General features: G+C 42.4%; 1 protein-coding gene across 1 annotated transcript in view; it reads left to right on the forward strand.

Moving 5' to 3' along the window:
• Nucleotides 1-15,879, forward strand: part of CHPF (chondroitin polymerizing factor) — a 36,922-nt gene that overhangs the window by 8,550 nt on the left and 12,493 nt on the right. The window contains exons 2-3 of the mRNA XM_070728437.1: nucleotides 11,538-12,102; nucleotides 13,970-14,152. Of these exons, the coding sequence (XP_070584538.1) occupies nucleotides 11,538-12,102; nucleotides 13,970-14,152 (748 nt within the window). The remainder of the gene's footprint in view (nucleotides 1-11,537; nucleotides 12,103-13,969; nucleotides 14,153-15,879) is intronic.

A 15,879-nucleotide genomic window follows, 5' to 3' on the forward strand; every position in this document is an offset into this window, starting at 1 on the left:
TTCCAGGTTGTCTTTGTTTGTTTTTTCCTGTGTTTTTGTATGCGGCTGAAGTAAGCCTTGCACTATCATTGTTTTCGGACACTAAGAACTGTTTTGAGTAACCCTTTTTTGTTTATTTAATACAAGTTTTCTGATTAGCAGAGCACGTGTGTGTTTGATTTCTTTTCCTTGGACTATTACGCATTGCCTGAGCCAGTCAGGCAGAACAGTATATAGGAATAACTTGACTGTATATAGGAATGCACTTAAGGCATATTTATAGATACATTTCTGGTCTGTGGCTTCTGGCCACAGAATTGGATAAAAACATTACAGAAGCACCTTTTCTGGCCGTACAGACTCATCTGGCCCTGTTTTATCTTGCTGTACTGCCATTAATAGTTCATTTGTTGTGTGGTGGAAAATTGGAATTGTGCTCTTCCAAAGTCTTAGACCAGTGATGCCAAAACCTTTTTTGGTTCGCATGCTAACGGGTGTGTGTGTGCGCGTGTGCTAGCACATGCAGATGTGCCCACACCCCTTCCCCCACACATGGGCACCTCCGTGCTGCCCCTGCGCATGCGCACAATCACACACACACACAATCCCCATGCATGCACGCACAGGGTTCACTGAAGCCTGGGATGGTGAAAAAGCCAGCCAAATGGGCAAACTGGAAGTTCAAAAATGTTGGGTTTCACCACTCTACTACACTCTACAGGGTGGCGCAGCAGGTAGTGTGCTGTACTGCAGACCATTGAAGCTGACCTTGTCGGTTGCTGGGATTCGTGCGGTAGCAGGCGGTTCCGGAGGTACTCTGCACCAAGACAAATTCCTTGTGTGTCCAATCACACTTGGCCAATAAAGAATTCTATTCTATTCTATTCTTTGGCCACTTTAAGACTTGTGGACTTCAACTCCCAGAGTTCCTCAGCCAGCAAAGCTTCAATTCTGGGAGTTGAAATCCACAAGTTTAAAAGTGGCCAAGGTTAGAGACCCCTGTTTTAGGCAACTAAGCTGAGAGTTGGGAGCAGGATTTTTCTGGATTTTTTTCTTCCCCATAAATGGTATATTGAAGTCTCTTGTGTTTAGATAGGGTTGTCCTGGCTTGTTCTCAGCACTTATCTGAGTTTGCTTTGGAAGAACTGGGTTCAGCTAATGCAACATCTCTGCTCATAAGTGGCACTCAGGCCAAATTTGATAAGCATCTTAAGGATGCAACGAAAGACACCCCAACGTCTATGTAGTCTGGACAATGCCCATTCATTTTTGCAGGGATCCTTCCCCTTTGTGTGTAGCAGCCAGAGAAATGTTGGATGATGTTGAGGTCACTTTAGTATAGAGATTTCCATATTGTGGGTGGATAGATGTATGAAGGAGAATACAGTGATACCTTGTCTTACAAACTTAATTGAGTATGAGGTTCGTAAAGTGAAAAGTTCGTAAGACGAAACAATGTTTCCCATAGGAATCAATGGAAAAGTGATTAATGCGTGCAAGCCCAAAATTGACCCCTTTTGCCAGCCGAAGAGCCCGTTTTTGCGCTGGTAGGATTCCCCTGAGGCTCCCCTTTATGGGAAACCCCACCTCCAGACTTCTGTTGCCAGCCAAAGCTCCCGTTTTCATGTTGGTAGGATTCCCCTGCTGGGATTCCCCTGCAGCATCGCAAAATCAGGAGGTGGGGTTTCCCATGGAGGGGAGCCTCAGGGGAATCCCACCAGCGTGAAAATGGGCGCTTCGGCTGGCAATGGAAGTTTGGAGGCAGGGCATCCCAGCAGTGGCGGCGGGTTCGTAAGGTGAAAATAGTTCGGAAGAAGAGGCAAAAAAATCTTAAACGCCGGGTTCGTATCTCGAAAAGTTCGTAAGACGAGGTATCACTGTACTGCAGATGGAGGAAGGTAGGAGATTTGCTAATCTCCAATTGCATGTTCTTTTCGTTTCCTTAATTGTTGCTCAGTTTAGTATTTCCTTTCAGTAAAATGTCAGTTCCTCTAATTATAGAAACATCTGCTCTTCCAAGAATGTTGCAGAGATGCTGTGTATTTAATAAATACCGGTGGTTAATTCTACCAATTGCTAGCTTGGAAGCCATAGGAACTTCTGGGAATTTGTCTTCATCACTATATATTCTTCACCTTTCTAATACAGTCTTCCCATTCAGAATTGGCACTTTATTTCTCTATCCTCAATGTGTCCAGGGTTCTTTACCGCACGAATCCCAGCGGCCGATAAGGTCCCACAGAGTTGCCTTCTCCAGGTCCCGTCGACCAAACAATGTCGTTTGGCGGGCCCCAGGGGAAGAGCCTTCTCTGTGGCGGCCCTGGCCCTCTGGAATCAACTCCCCCCGGAGATTAGAACGGCCCCCACCCTCCTTGTCTTTTGCAAGTTACTCAAGACCCACCTATATCGCCGGGCATGAGGGAATTAAGACATCTCCCCCAGGCTTTCTTATATTTTATGTTTGGTATGTATGTGTTGTATGGTTTTTAAATTGTTGGGGGTTTTTAATATAATTTTATTGTTAGATTTGCTCCATTGTTATACTGTTTTTATTGTTGTTGTGAGCCGCCCCGAGTCTTCGGAGAGGGGCGGCATACAAATCTAATAAATTGAATTGAATTGAATTGACTCCTTACTTTCTTGACAGGGATGATCTGAACATCATTCATTCATTCATTCATTCATTCATTCATTCATTTATTCGAATTTTTATGCCGCCCTTCTTCTTAGACTCAGGGTGGCTTACAACATGTTAGCAATAGCACTTTTTAACAGAGCTAGGCTATTGCCCCCACAATCCGGGTCCTCATTTTACATTCCCCCCTCCCTTCCTCATTTTTGTTTCTTTTTCCATCTGCATGGGGAGATACAACAACTTTACATTTAGGATCCTGCCCTCCGCTGTGTTCCATTTCTCTTCCCCAGATTCAATTTCTAGGTGCTGGGTGAGATCAGCAGCAGGGGTCCAGGGAGGAGAGAGTTTGAATGAGTTGCGTTTCCACAGGAGAGAGCAATGGACAGGAAGTGGAGGCTTTGAATGAATCTACTGTGAATGAGGTTAGAGGTGGGAGTGGCTGGACAGCGAGAACTTCCTGCCTGCATTTGAATTAGAAAAACTCCGAAGCTACTTGTAGAGAAAGGCCCGTCTGTTTTCCAACAGTGTAGTATTAATATTGAGCCAGGTAAATGCTTTGCCTGACCCAGTCCCTGTGTATTTTCTCTTACTATGAGGATCAGTAAAACTGTTAGAGGGATTCAAATCCCCTGGAGCATGGCAAACAAGAGTTGTGCATTCATGAAAGGCAACTCGGTCCGCCTTGTGGAATTCTTGACAGGTCGCTCTGCCTTTTGATATTTTAACAACTCACAACTAAGAATCTACGAACCAGCATGATTCTTAAGTCCAAGAATTCAGGATCAACATTTGTCAGAACTAAGAGTTGTCTGCTTTTGTAAAACAAGAAAAGGCATCATAAACAGAATTGATTGGTGATTTCCCCTCCCCCTCTCTTTTGAATAAATGAATTCTTAGCCAAGTATTGATGAGTTCTTTAATAGTTAGAGATTCTTAGGCATATAAGAAGCTTCTTTTAATTCTGTGATGGATGGTATTAGACTAGTCAGATTAGCTCTGTGACCTTTTTTGGAGGATTGAAGAAAAACAAGGATACGATAGAAACATAGAAGACTGATGGCAGAAAAAGACCTCATGGTCCATCTAGTCTGCCCTTATACTATTTTTTTGTATTTTATCTTAGGATGGATCTATGTTTATCCCAGGCATGTTTAAATTCAGTTACTGTGAATTTACCAAGCACGTCTGCTGGAAGTTTGTTCCAAGGATCTACTACTCTTTCAGTAAAATAATATTTTCTCATGTTGCTTTTGATCTTTCCCCCAACTAACTTCAGATTGTGTCCCCTTGTTCTTGTGTTCACTTTCCTATTAAAAACACTTCTGCCCTGGACCTTATTTAACCTTTTAATATATTTAAATGTTTCGATCATGTCCCCCCTTTTCCTTCTGTCCTCCAGACTATACAGATTGAGTTCTTTAAGTCTTTCCTGATACGTTTTATGCTTAAGACCTTCCACCATTTTTGTAGCCCGTCTTTGGACCTGTTCAATTTTGTCAATATCTTTTTGTAGGTGAGGTCTCCAGAACTGAACACAGTATTCCAAATGTGGTCTCACCAGCACTCTATACAGCGGGATCACAATCTCCCTCTTCCTGCTTGTTATACCTTTAGCTATGCAGTCAAGCATCCTACTTGCTTTTCCTACCGCCCAACCACCCTGCTCACCCATTTTGAGACTGTCAGAAATCACTACCATAATATATAAGTTTGATTTATTTTAATATTGGCTTGATTTGTAGATCATAACTTTTTATGTACTTTTATATTCCTCCAATATGTTCTGAATACATAAAGCTGATTTTCTAATTTTTGCTTTCATTTAGTGATCTTTCAAAATACAGGATAGGCTTTTCCTAATGTCGAGGCTTTGTTTAGACTAGAGCAGTGTTTCCCAACCTTGGCAACTTGAAGATATTTGGACTTCAACTCCCAGAATTCCCCAGCCAGCGAATGCTGGCTGGGGAATTCTGGGAGTTGAAGTCCAGATATCTTCAAGTTGCCAAGGTTGGGAAACACTGGACTAGAGGACGTACTACTTGCACTTCACAAATTATGAGTTGCCAAGCTCAAACGTATTTTGGGGGAAATGGACAAACCCAGTGTGAAAACCATTTCTCACCAGAGAAAAAGAGACTTGCCGTTGCAGACATGAAAATTAGGATGGCAGTATGGACATTGAATTCTAATTGTAACACCTCTTCTTCCTCTTGCTTTGCCCTTCGTGTTGCCCTTGGCATAATCAGTTCAACTGGAGATTATGATTAACTCTTTCAAGGAGACTTATGTAGTTGTTGCAGCCAATATCATTATTAAGCATTGTACCTCATGATTCTTGACAAACGTGTCTTTCCTTTTATGTACACTGAGAGCATGTGCACCAAAGACAAATTCCTTGAGTGTCCAATCACAATTGGCCAATAAAGGATTCTGTTCTGTTCTATTCTATTCTATTCTATTGTCATTTGACCTGGGAAGGAAAGAGTGCCGTACTGTACTAAATCAAGTTGCATCAAGTTGTCTCCTCTATGGCTTTTGATTCATTTCTTGGGCTGGGATTCTGGCTTACGGTTGTGTATACAGTAGTCACAGCACTGCATACCAGAATAACTTGACACAGTAATCATTAACTCCCAACACTTGACAGGGGACAACTCCTGCCAAACATTATCCTTTGAGGAAATCCCTGACTTGTCTTGGCAACAATAATCTCCTTCAGAGAGTGAAGGAAGACAAGAGGATCAGCTGGTTCCTACTTGATATTAATCAACAGAGAGGACTTAGCTGAGGAAATGGAAGTAACAGATACACTGGACGGCAGTGACAGTTCTAAGGTTGGAGTTCCTGATTTTAAGAGGAATAGAAAACAGATTAGTCCAACACATGTCTTCGGAGGTGGATTATAATAAACTTAGAACAATAATCCTTTGGGAGGAGAAGCTAACAGGAAAAAGATCTTCTCCAGTCAACGAAGCAGTGGAAGTGATGTGCCGGTGCCTGGAGGCTGTTGGGACCTGGATGGGTGTCAACAAACTCAAACTCAACCCAGACAAGACGGAGTGGCTGTGGGTCTTGCCTCCCAAGGACAATTCCATCTGTCTGTCCATCACCCTGGGGGGGGGGGAATTATTGACCCCCTCAGAGAGGGTGCGCAACTTGGGTGTTCTCCTCGATCCACACCTGACATTGGAACATCATCTTTCGGCTGTGGCGAGGAGGGTGTTTGCCCAGGTTCGCCTGGTACACCAGTTGCGGCCCTATTTGGACCGGGACTCACTGCTCACAGTCACTCCTGCCCTCATCACCTCGAGGTTCGATTATGCAATGCTCTCTACCTGGGGCTACCTTTGAAAAGTGTTCGGAAACTCCAGATCGTGCAGAACGCGACTGCGAGAGCCATCGTGGGGCTTTCCAGATTCGCCCACGTATCTTCAACACTCCGTGGCCTGCATTGGCTGCCGATCAGTTTCCGGTCACAATTCAAAGTGTTGGTCATGACTTTTAAAGCCCTACATGGCATTGGACCAAATTACCTCCGGAACCGCCTGCTACCGCACGAATCCCAGCGGCCGATAAGGTCCCACAAAGTTGGCCTTCTCCGGGTCCCGTCGACTAAACAATGTCGTCTGGCGGGCCCCAAGGGAAGAGCCTTCTCTGTGGCGGCCCCGGCCCTCTGGAATCAACTCCCCCGGAGATTAGAACTGCCCCCACCCTCCTTGCCTTTCGTAAACTACTTAGGAACCACCTATACTGCCAGGCATGGGGGATTTGAGACATCTTCCTCCAGGTTCATTATAATTTATGTTTGGTATGTATGTGGTGTTTGGTTTTTAATTATGATAGGGTTTTTAGTTATTTTTAATATTAGATTTGTGCCATCATAGTATTGTTTTTATTGTTGTTGTGAGCCACCCCGAGTCTTCGGAGAGGGGCGGCATACAAATCTAATAAATTGAATTGAATTGAATTGAATCTTAAGAAGGATGGGAATTCCTAAGGACATAACATTAGAATGCAGTAACCATATGTCCTTTATTATAAAGCGTCCCATGAGATTGGGCTGCATAGAAGTCTAATAAATTAAATTAATTAAATTAAAGGACTGTCTTTTATTTCAGAAAGTAACCGTTACATTTCCTTAATTTTATTTTCTTAGTTTGTTCTTGAATTTCTCTTTGTAGAGCAAAGTTTTAAACACAAGCCCTTTTCAGATTTACTGCCTTTTCAGGTTTGTCCTTTACTTTTTCCAAGAAAATATGGTCACTGAAGATTGCAAAATTATTCCAATTAAAATAAAAAATGGAAGGCATTAAAAAAGGCCAATGGGGCTGTACAAAAAGCTTAATGAAAATCTGAAAATGAAAAGGAGGACATAGAGGAGGTAGAATGAAAGCCAGTTCACAGAGGGATGAAACATAGAAACATAGAAGTCTGACGGCAGAAAAAGACCTCATGGTCCATCTAGTCTGCCCTTATACTATTTCCTGTATTTTATCTTAGGATGGATCTATGTTTATCCCAGGCATGTTTAAATTCAGTTACTGTGGATTTACCAACCACGTCTGCTGGAAGTTTGTTCCAAGGATCTACTACTCTTTCAGTAAAATAATATTTTCTCATGTTGCTTTTGATCTTTCCCCCAACTAACCTCAGATTGTGTCCCCTTGTTCTTGTGTTCACTTTCCTATTAAAAACACTTCCCTCCTGAACCTTATTTAACCCTTTGACATATTTAAATGTCAAAGTTGAAGTTGAACTGTGTTAGAAAATGAACACCCAGAATAGAAAATGGTAGGAATAACCACAACAAAAAAGACTGGCATGGATATTCAAAAAATAAAAAATAAAGGCTGTGTGAAGAAGGAAAAATGGTACAGATACTCAAGAAATAGTAGAAATATTGGTCTCCTATTTTAATAAAATCTTCAACAGAAACAGAGTGTTCCATTTTGAAAATGTGAAAAGCAGGGTGAAGGACAAAACTTCCACATTGACAGAAAATTGAGGCAGTATTGCTTGATTTTGAATGACTTTAAACTTTCAAGGATATGATAAGCCACTTCCAAATGTACTAAAGGAAGGATGGCGAAACCCCTTTTACAATGTCCCTGAGAAAACCTTGAGATTTGATGAAGTAACTGGTGACTAGAAATATGGACCCTAACTTCACAAAGGGGAAAAGAAAGATCCAGAAAACTATAGATACCGTAGTTGATCTGACACTGATAACTGGGAAAGTTCTAGAGCAGATTATTAAAAAATTGACCTGTAAAGATCTCATTATTACTTATTATAATAAAATTTCTGTATTCTTATCAGCCATCAGCATAGATTGACCAAGAACAAATTTACTATCATTTTTGACATTTAATCTTATTTTTGATTGGTAACTTTCTTAATTGAATGTGGGTATACTCTGGACATAATCCAGGACCAAGAGACATCTAATGTTTAGGCTAGCAGACATAATTTTTATTTTTATTAGTATTTTATTTTATTTGCTGTTCTCCAATCTCTGGAACGGTAACAGATGTATGTTTTTTATATACTGGGCTTTTTAGGCTTTTTAATGTAAAATTATTATTTTAGATTTTAATATTAGATTTGTTACTATATATTGTTCTTATGATTGCTGTGAGCCGCCCCGTGTCTGCGGAGAGGGGCGGCATACAAATCTAATAAATAATAATAATAATAATAATTATTATTATTATTATTATTGTGCCATTCTGTTCCGCATTAGTTAAACCTGTCTTGTACATCGTGTTTAGTTCTGTGCTATGTGCTTTTAAACAGGAATCGGACAAAGAGATAGACATGATCAGGGAACTGGGAATTAAGATCTGTGAAAATAGTTTAAAGGTACTGGGTATGTTTAGCTTTGAGAAGAATTTCAAATATCTGAATGACAGGAAAATCAAAAGTTGTTCTCTCTTATTCCAGAATGTAGCCACAGAACAGCAGATCTAAATTACAGGAAGACCGATTCCAATTGAATGTTAAAAATAGATACCTTAACATAAATGCAGTTTACCAATCACCTTGACCACTAATAGGCTACTTTTTACTTAATATTTTTGAATAGAAGCTGGATAACCATCTTTCTGGGATGCTTTGTTTGGGGTTACTGCACTGGGGAGGGTTACATTTGATGGCTTAAATGACTGCTTCCAACTGCGGAGCTCTGTGGGGGTGGCATACAAATCTAATTTATTATTATTATTATTATTATTATTAATTATTATTAATTATTATTTATGATTCCAAACTGAAACTTTACGAAGTCTTTTTTTTTTTGGCATAGACATTGAATGTAGATATTACTGTGGCATTGCTGTTATGCTGGATAATTCATCTTGGATAGAGCCTGCTTCCAAAACTTGAAAATTGCATTTCCTTAGTGGAAATAATTATATAAAATAGTAAACCTCCAAGAAAATTGAGAGGTTTTTTTTTTTAAAGATGAGAAATGAGTAAAGAACTTTGAAGGCAATAAAACTGCCCTCTGGTAAGTTCTGAGGTTTGCCTAACTCCTTTTTCATCTTTGGGCTCTCGTTGCTAGAATTATAGTTGGATCCAGTAGCCACAATCTGCTTGTTCCAGATTGTGTATGTGATTCACAGTTGTTTACATAAATACAAAAGCAAAAAAGCAAGTACTCCGCAAAGCCAGAGCTGCAAATGGTGTGACAATGGTGCCCACTCATGTCTGCCCAACATGTGGTAGAACATTTCGTGCCTATGTAGGCCTGCGGACACATTGTAGATAGCCCACCACCTGTTAGATGTCAAGGTCCTCTTTGAACACGATGGACGAACACCATCATATAAATTCATCGGCTCCGAGTCTTGGCTATTTTTGTCCTTTTCCAAAGAGCAGGGCTAAAGAGTTGACATTCTTTTATCAGCTTGATTTGACCCTCCAGGATATTATCAGTCCTTCCCAGACAGTGGGACCCAAAATGCACTCCAGACTCTGACCTGTTAAGGTCATCACTTTGTTCATGGGTTTCCAAAAGAATCCCCTTTGTGGCAGCTTCTCATTTGAAAAACAGATACTTCGCAACACATTCAAAGTTTAAAAGGTTTTCCCCCCCTCTTCTTTACCCAGCACTCAATAGTTAGCTGGTTGGAAGCATCTACTGTACTTGATTGTAGAGAGCACAACGCACAAGATTTTGAAACATTGCTACAAACACAGTGATGTTTAGCATTTTTGTAAGTATAGTACAGTGATCTTTGGATCAAGTAGGATTTTAGCTTTTACTACAATGCAACAGGTTGATGTAATGTAATGTACATCATGTATCCTTTAAATCAGAGTTGACTCCTGGTCCTGTCTGGACTAATCTCTATAGTTTTCTTGGCAGTATTTTTATAAATGGTTTGCCACTACCCTCTTCCTAGGGATGGGAGAGAGTGACTGGCCCAAATAACCCAGCTGGTTTTGTGCCTAAAATGGGACCAGAAATTTCTTGGTTTCCAACCTGGTGTCTTTAACCTGGCTCCCTCCTTATGGAATATACAGCATTATTACTGATGAAGCTACAATAATATACATGGTATTTTACATAGTGGGATAGCCAAAAGTATGAAACCCACCTTCACACTTGGGATGTAGCTTCCAGATCAGAAATATGACCCAAACATCATCTATTGTTACTTTTCTTGGTTGGGTGAAGATCAAAATATTGTTATACTGTTTATGTATGGTATGATTGTGTTGCATGGTTTTAATAATGGGTTTTTAGATGTCTTTTAATATATTGGATTTGTCACATTGTTGTTTTTGTTGTGAGCTGCTCCAAGTCTCCGGAGAGGGGTGGCATACAAATCTAATAAATAACTAAATAAATAAATAAATAACAATAAACAACCAACCAACCAAACAAATAAATAAATAAATTTTAAAAAATGATTTTCCTCAACATATGTAGTCTGTATTTTCTTTTTTCCTTTTTTTGGGGTGTGTTTTCATAGGCATTAAGTATACATGCTACAACTTCAGCACACAAAAAAGCAGATTCTTCTGTACACTTATTTTTTATGTATGTATGTATGCATGCATGTATTTTATTTTTCAAATTTATAAGCCACCTTTCCCCAAGCAAACTCAGAGAGGCTTACAGCGATAAAATAGTAACAATATTAAAATGCTCTAATACCAAGATAAAAACAGTAAAAAATAAAAGCCAGTATAAATAACATTCAATCATCCCTCATTCATACTAGTGGCTGGAATGGAACTATTGCTCACATGAAAACAGTGGATTTTATGAGAAAACTAGGTTTGAGGTCTCCAAAGATGTCCATTGTCAGTGCCTGACTTCCACTAGGTGGTGCCTATTCTTCAAATATCCTGGAGTTGATTAGTAAAATAAGCAAAACATTTTGTCCTTTTAAAGCATCCCAAGCTCCAAATGCTATTCTGACCTTGCTTGTTAGATTGGATCAGGCTATTTGGCATTGGATCTCTTCTTTGGAACAACAAATTCTGGGACTGGGATATTTCGATAATGAAACTGTTTGCCCATCTTTTAGAGATTGGCCAATTGCTATGAAGTGCAGGGCTGAAGTGCCCTTCCCTTTATTTTTATTATTATGTTATTAATTATACTTATAGGCAACCCAATTTCTTCCAGACTCTGGGAGATGTACAACATGTAAAGAACAGCATAAAAACAATCTAAAACCTATAGAAAACCATTCATCTCATTTAGTGGCCAGAACAAGGTGTTATCAAGTTGCTCAATGGCCCCAGGCCTGCCGGCAAAGCCAGGTCTTCACATCCTTCTGGAAGGCCAGCAGGATAGGGGCAGTAGGGACCTCCCTTGATTGGAAAGGTGTGGTGGTTGGAGGACAGGAAACTTAACTGTCTTGTTTTCTTTTCATTTTTTTCCTGCATTCCCTCCCTGCTCCTGAAGGACCCGATACATCAGCACAGAGCTGAGCATGCGGCAGCGTCTCTTTGTGGGCGTGCTGACCTCAAAGAACACCTTGAACTCGCTGGCCGTGGCGGTGAATCGTACGCTGGGCCACCGGCTGGAGCGCCTGATCTACTTCACGGGCACCAGGGGGCGCAAGGTGCCCCATGGCATGACGGTGGTGACGCATGGAGACGAGAGGCCCATATGGAACATGTACCAGACTGTCAAGTACGTGATAGACCATTACCTGTCCGACTTCGATTGGGTGTTCCTGGTGCAGGACGATACTTATGTCGAAGCCCACCGCGTGAACCACTTGGCCTCTCACCTCAGCATCGACACTATGCTCTACATGGGCCGACCCGAGGAGTTCATTGGTGGCGACACGCAGGGACACTACTGCTACGGCGGCTTCGGCTACCTGCTTTCCCGAGCGTTGCTCCTGCGCTTGCAGCCTCACTTGGAAAGCTGCCGGAACGATATTTTGAGCGCACGCCCTGATGAGTGGCTGGGACGCTGTATCATCGACTATACAGGAGTGGACTGCGTGGCAGAGCAGGAGGTGAGGCTTCCTTCCCTCTGAGGTGGCCGTGCCCCATTTCCTCCTCCTGTGGGGAAAGCTTGGCCTGTGCGATATCTTCATGGCCACCGTTGTTTGAGAAAAAAGGGAAACACTAACCCCGTGATGGTGAACCTATGGCACCTGTTACCACAGGTGGCACGTAGAGCCATATCTGAGGACACGTGTGGCATCGGCATGTATGTGCGTGCTGGCCAGCTGATTTTCCGTGTTCTGGAGGGCATGAAGGGGAGGCCGTTTTCACCCTCTCCAGGGTTCAGGAAAACCTCTGGAGCCTGTGGATGGCAAAAAATTGACCAAACCAGAAGGTAGGCCCGTTGGGCCCATTTTCCGCCATCTACAGGCTCCGGAGTCTTTCCTGAAGCCTAGAGAGGGAGAAAATGGCCTCTCCACCCACCCAACTGGAAGTCTGAAGGCTTCAGTGAGGTCTGCACGCATGCGTGGGTTGTGGTGGTGGTCATCATGGGGTGGATTGTGCTTACATGTGCAGAGGGAGGGCATTGCGTTATGGCTGTGGGCACACACACATGTGCTATTGTGCGTTGTGCGCCCTTGTGGCACCTGAGGGAGAAAAGGTTCGCCATCACTGCCCTAACCGTTTTCTTTTATCGATAGAGGCTTCAAAGAAGAGAATTCTGATATGTGTGGTATACAATTATCAGATATTTCCTTTTCAAGTTATCCTAAAACCCCATTGGGCTTTCAGAATCACAGAGACAAGTGGGTTGTATTTTTTCTTTTTTTAATCTGAATCATTTTGAGACGATATGTATTTGGTGGTGGAACATGTTTCCTGTTGGGACCGTTTCACTAAGGGAATGTTATTTAACTGTTATTTTTGTAGCTCTAACTACTATTTTAGTTCAGGGAAAACTTTTCTTTCTGGGCAAAAGGGAGTCAAAATTCTGGTGCTGTCTCTCATTCTAAGGAGCCCTTGAGACTTACAGTAATTATAATTAGTACTCTCTCTGTTCCCAGTGAGAGTTAAATGAAAACCAAAACAAAACACATTTTTAAAAATGTGGGCTTCTTAGTCTGGGGATGAGGGGAAACTGAACACTTTTAAAATTCAGTTTCCTCTCATCCCCAGACTAAGAAGCCCAGTCCAAGAGCAGGATGACTTGAATCGCGGTGAAATAAGCAAAAAAACAAGAATGGTTTGACCACTGGGTGTTTTTATTCAAAGAAGGGAGAGTTCAAAGATCAGGAAGTTTATTTGAGAAAACAGTATGGTGTAAAATACATTCTTGGTCATATCTGCCCTCCAAATAAAAGCTGAGCTTTTTCTTCAGCAATCTTTTATTTTGCTAACAAAACATAGAGAGAGGTGCTGGTAAGCCTCTAAGGCAGTGCTTCTCAATCTTTCTAATTCATTAGTACAGTTCCTCAGGTTGTGGTGATCCCCAGCCATAAGTCTAGCACCAATTCTCCCAACAGAGCTTTAAGCTGATTGGAAGGAAGGTCAGAGGGACACTCTCACGGTAAATGCCTGATTGGTCGGATTGTAAAAATACGTTCCAAGGTGCCAAAATAGAAGCTTTATTTCCTAACACCATGGGAAATTTGTCTTTTCCCATGGTCTTAGGCGACCCCTGTGAATCAGTCGTTTGACCCCCAAAGGGGTCCCGACCCCCAGGTTGAGAATCACTGCTCTAAGGCAGTGTTTCCCAACCTTGGGCACTTGAAGATATTTGGACTTCAACTCCCAGAATTCCCCAGCCAGGGAATTCTGGGAGTTGAAGTCTAGATATCTTCAAGTGCCCAAGGTTGGGAAACTAGGCTCTAAGGTATATTTGCTGGAAAGGTTGAATTTCCAAACTGATGTGCTTGTTTCCCTCTTCTCCGCCAGGGCCTACACTACCATTACTTTGAGCTTGGGAAGAACACGGACCCTGAGAAGGAGAGCGATCCGCAGTTCAATGCCGCATTCACTGTTCACCCAGTGCTGGACCCTCTCCAGATGTATCGGCTGCACAGACATTTTGCCCGTGTAGAGCTGGAGCACACCTACCAAGAGATCCAGCAGCTACAGGTAAGGTGGCCAGACTTTGAGATTCTAGGCCTACGATCAGCTGATCCATGGGTCGCCTTCATTCTTTTTATTTTTTTATTTTATTTTATTATTAGAGTTGGAAGGGGCCTTGCAGGTCATCTAGTCCAACCCCCCTGCTGGTGCAGGAGACCCTATGTCACACTAGTCCAATAGCAGTCCAGTCTTTTCTTGAAAGTCTCTAGTGTTGGAGCGTTCACCATCTCTGTGGGTAAGCCGCTCCACTGGTTGATCGCTCTCATCGCAGAAAGTTCCTCCTTATTTCCAGGTTGAATCTCTCCTTGAACAGCTTCCATTCGTTGCTCCTTTTCTGGCTCTCTGATGCTTTGGAAAATAATGTGACTCCCTCTTCCTTGTGGCAGCTTCTCAAGTACAGCGGTACCTCGTGATATGAACCCCTTGTGATACGAACCCGGGGTTCGGAAATTTTTTGCCTCTTCTTATGAACTTTTTTCGGCTTACGAACCCACCGCAGATTGCAAAATGGCGCTCCGCTGGACGCTGCTGCCCGTCTGTCACCTTTTAACGTGGCCTCCAGGAAGGACGTCTTTGTGACATCAAAGCTCCGCCCATGGAATTCCCTGTTGGGATTCCCCACCTCCTTTCCAGCCTCCAGATCGGCTGAAAACGCCACCGCTGATTGCAAAAACGGTGCTCCGCCGGGTGGCGCCACCCAGCTGTAACCTTCTGAAACAGCCGGGCGCTTCTCAGCGGCCTCCGGAACCCGAACTTACGGGTTCGGCGTTTGGGAGAACGGCGAGAAGCCCCCCGGCTCTTTCAGAAGGTGACAGCCGAGCGGCAGCACTTCTCGGTGGCCTCCCGAACCTGAAAAGTTCGGGTTCGGGAGAACACCGAGAAGTTCCCGGGCTATTTTAAAAGGTGACAGCCAGGCGGTGCGCCCAGTGGAGCGCCATTTTGCGATTTCTTTTCCCCTTTGCACGCATTAATCGCTTTTACATTGTTTCCTATGGGAAACAATGTTTCGTCTTACGAACGTTTCACCTTACGAACCTACTTCCGGAACCAATTAAGTTCGTAAGACGAGGTATTACTGTATTTATAGACTGCTATCATGTCTCCCATGGACTCTTCTTTGCTAGACTATCCATGCCCAGTTCCTGCAACCTTTCCTCGTATGTTTTAGTTTCTAGTCCCTTTATCATTATGGTTGGTCTCTTCTACACTTTTTCCTAGAGTATCAACATCTCTTTTGTAGTGTGGTGACCAAAACTGAATGCAGTACTCTAGGTGTGGTCTAATTAGGGTAATATAGAGTGGTATAAGCACCTGCCTTGTCTTGGACTGTATCCCTCTGTTTATGCAGACACATGCCTGCTTTCATTCTGCTGCCATCTTTAATTTAACAGAAAAATCAGTCCTATTGAGCAGGACCCACAAGGGAATATTCTGGGGGACTTCAGCTTCTAGTGTTCCATTTTGTGGAATTCTGGGAATTCAACACCTCTGAGGAATTGGGAAGAATTATAATCAAAGCTACTCCCCCTTTCACCTCTGTTAAGATAGAAGTAGACCAACTGACCCTTGGCCAGACCTCAGGTACACTTGGTTCTTTCTTCTAATAAGAAGGAGGAAGAAAAAAAAGAAGAGAAGAACAGAAGATGTTAGGCTATTGAAATAAGTCAAGACAGAAAATTTGTGCCAATTATTTCTGGCTATGGTTCTGGCTTCAATAATTGTTTGCAATTCTG

This window comes from Erythrolamprus reginae, chromosome 1, assembly GCF_031021105.1.
Source record: "Erythrolamprus reginae isolate rEryReg1 chromosome 1, rEryReg1.hap1, whole genome shotgun sequence".
NCBI classification, from domain to species: domain Eukaryota; kingdom Metazoa; phylum Chordata; class Lepidosauria; order Squamata; family Dipsadidae; genus Erythrolamprus; species Erythrolamprus reginae.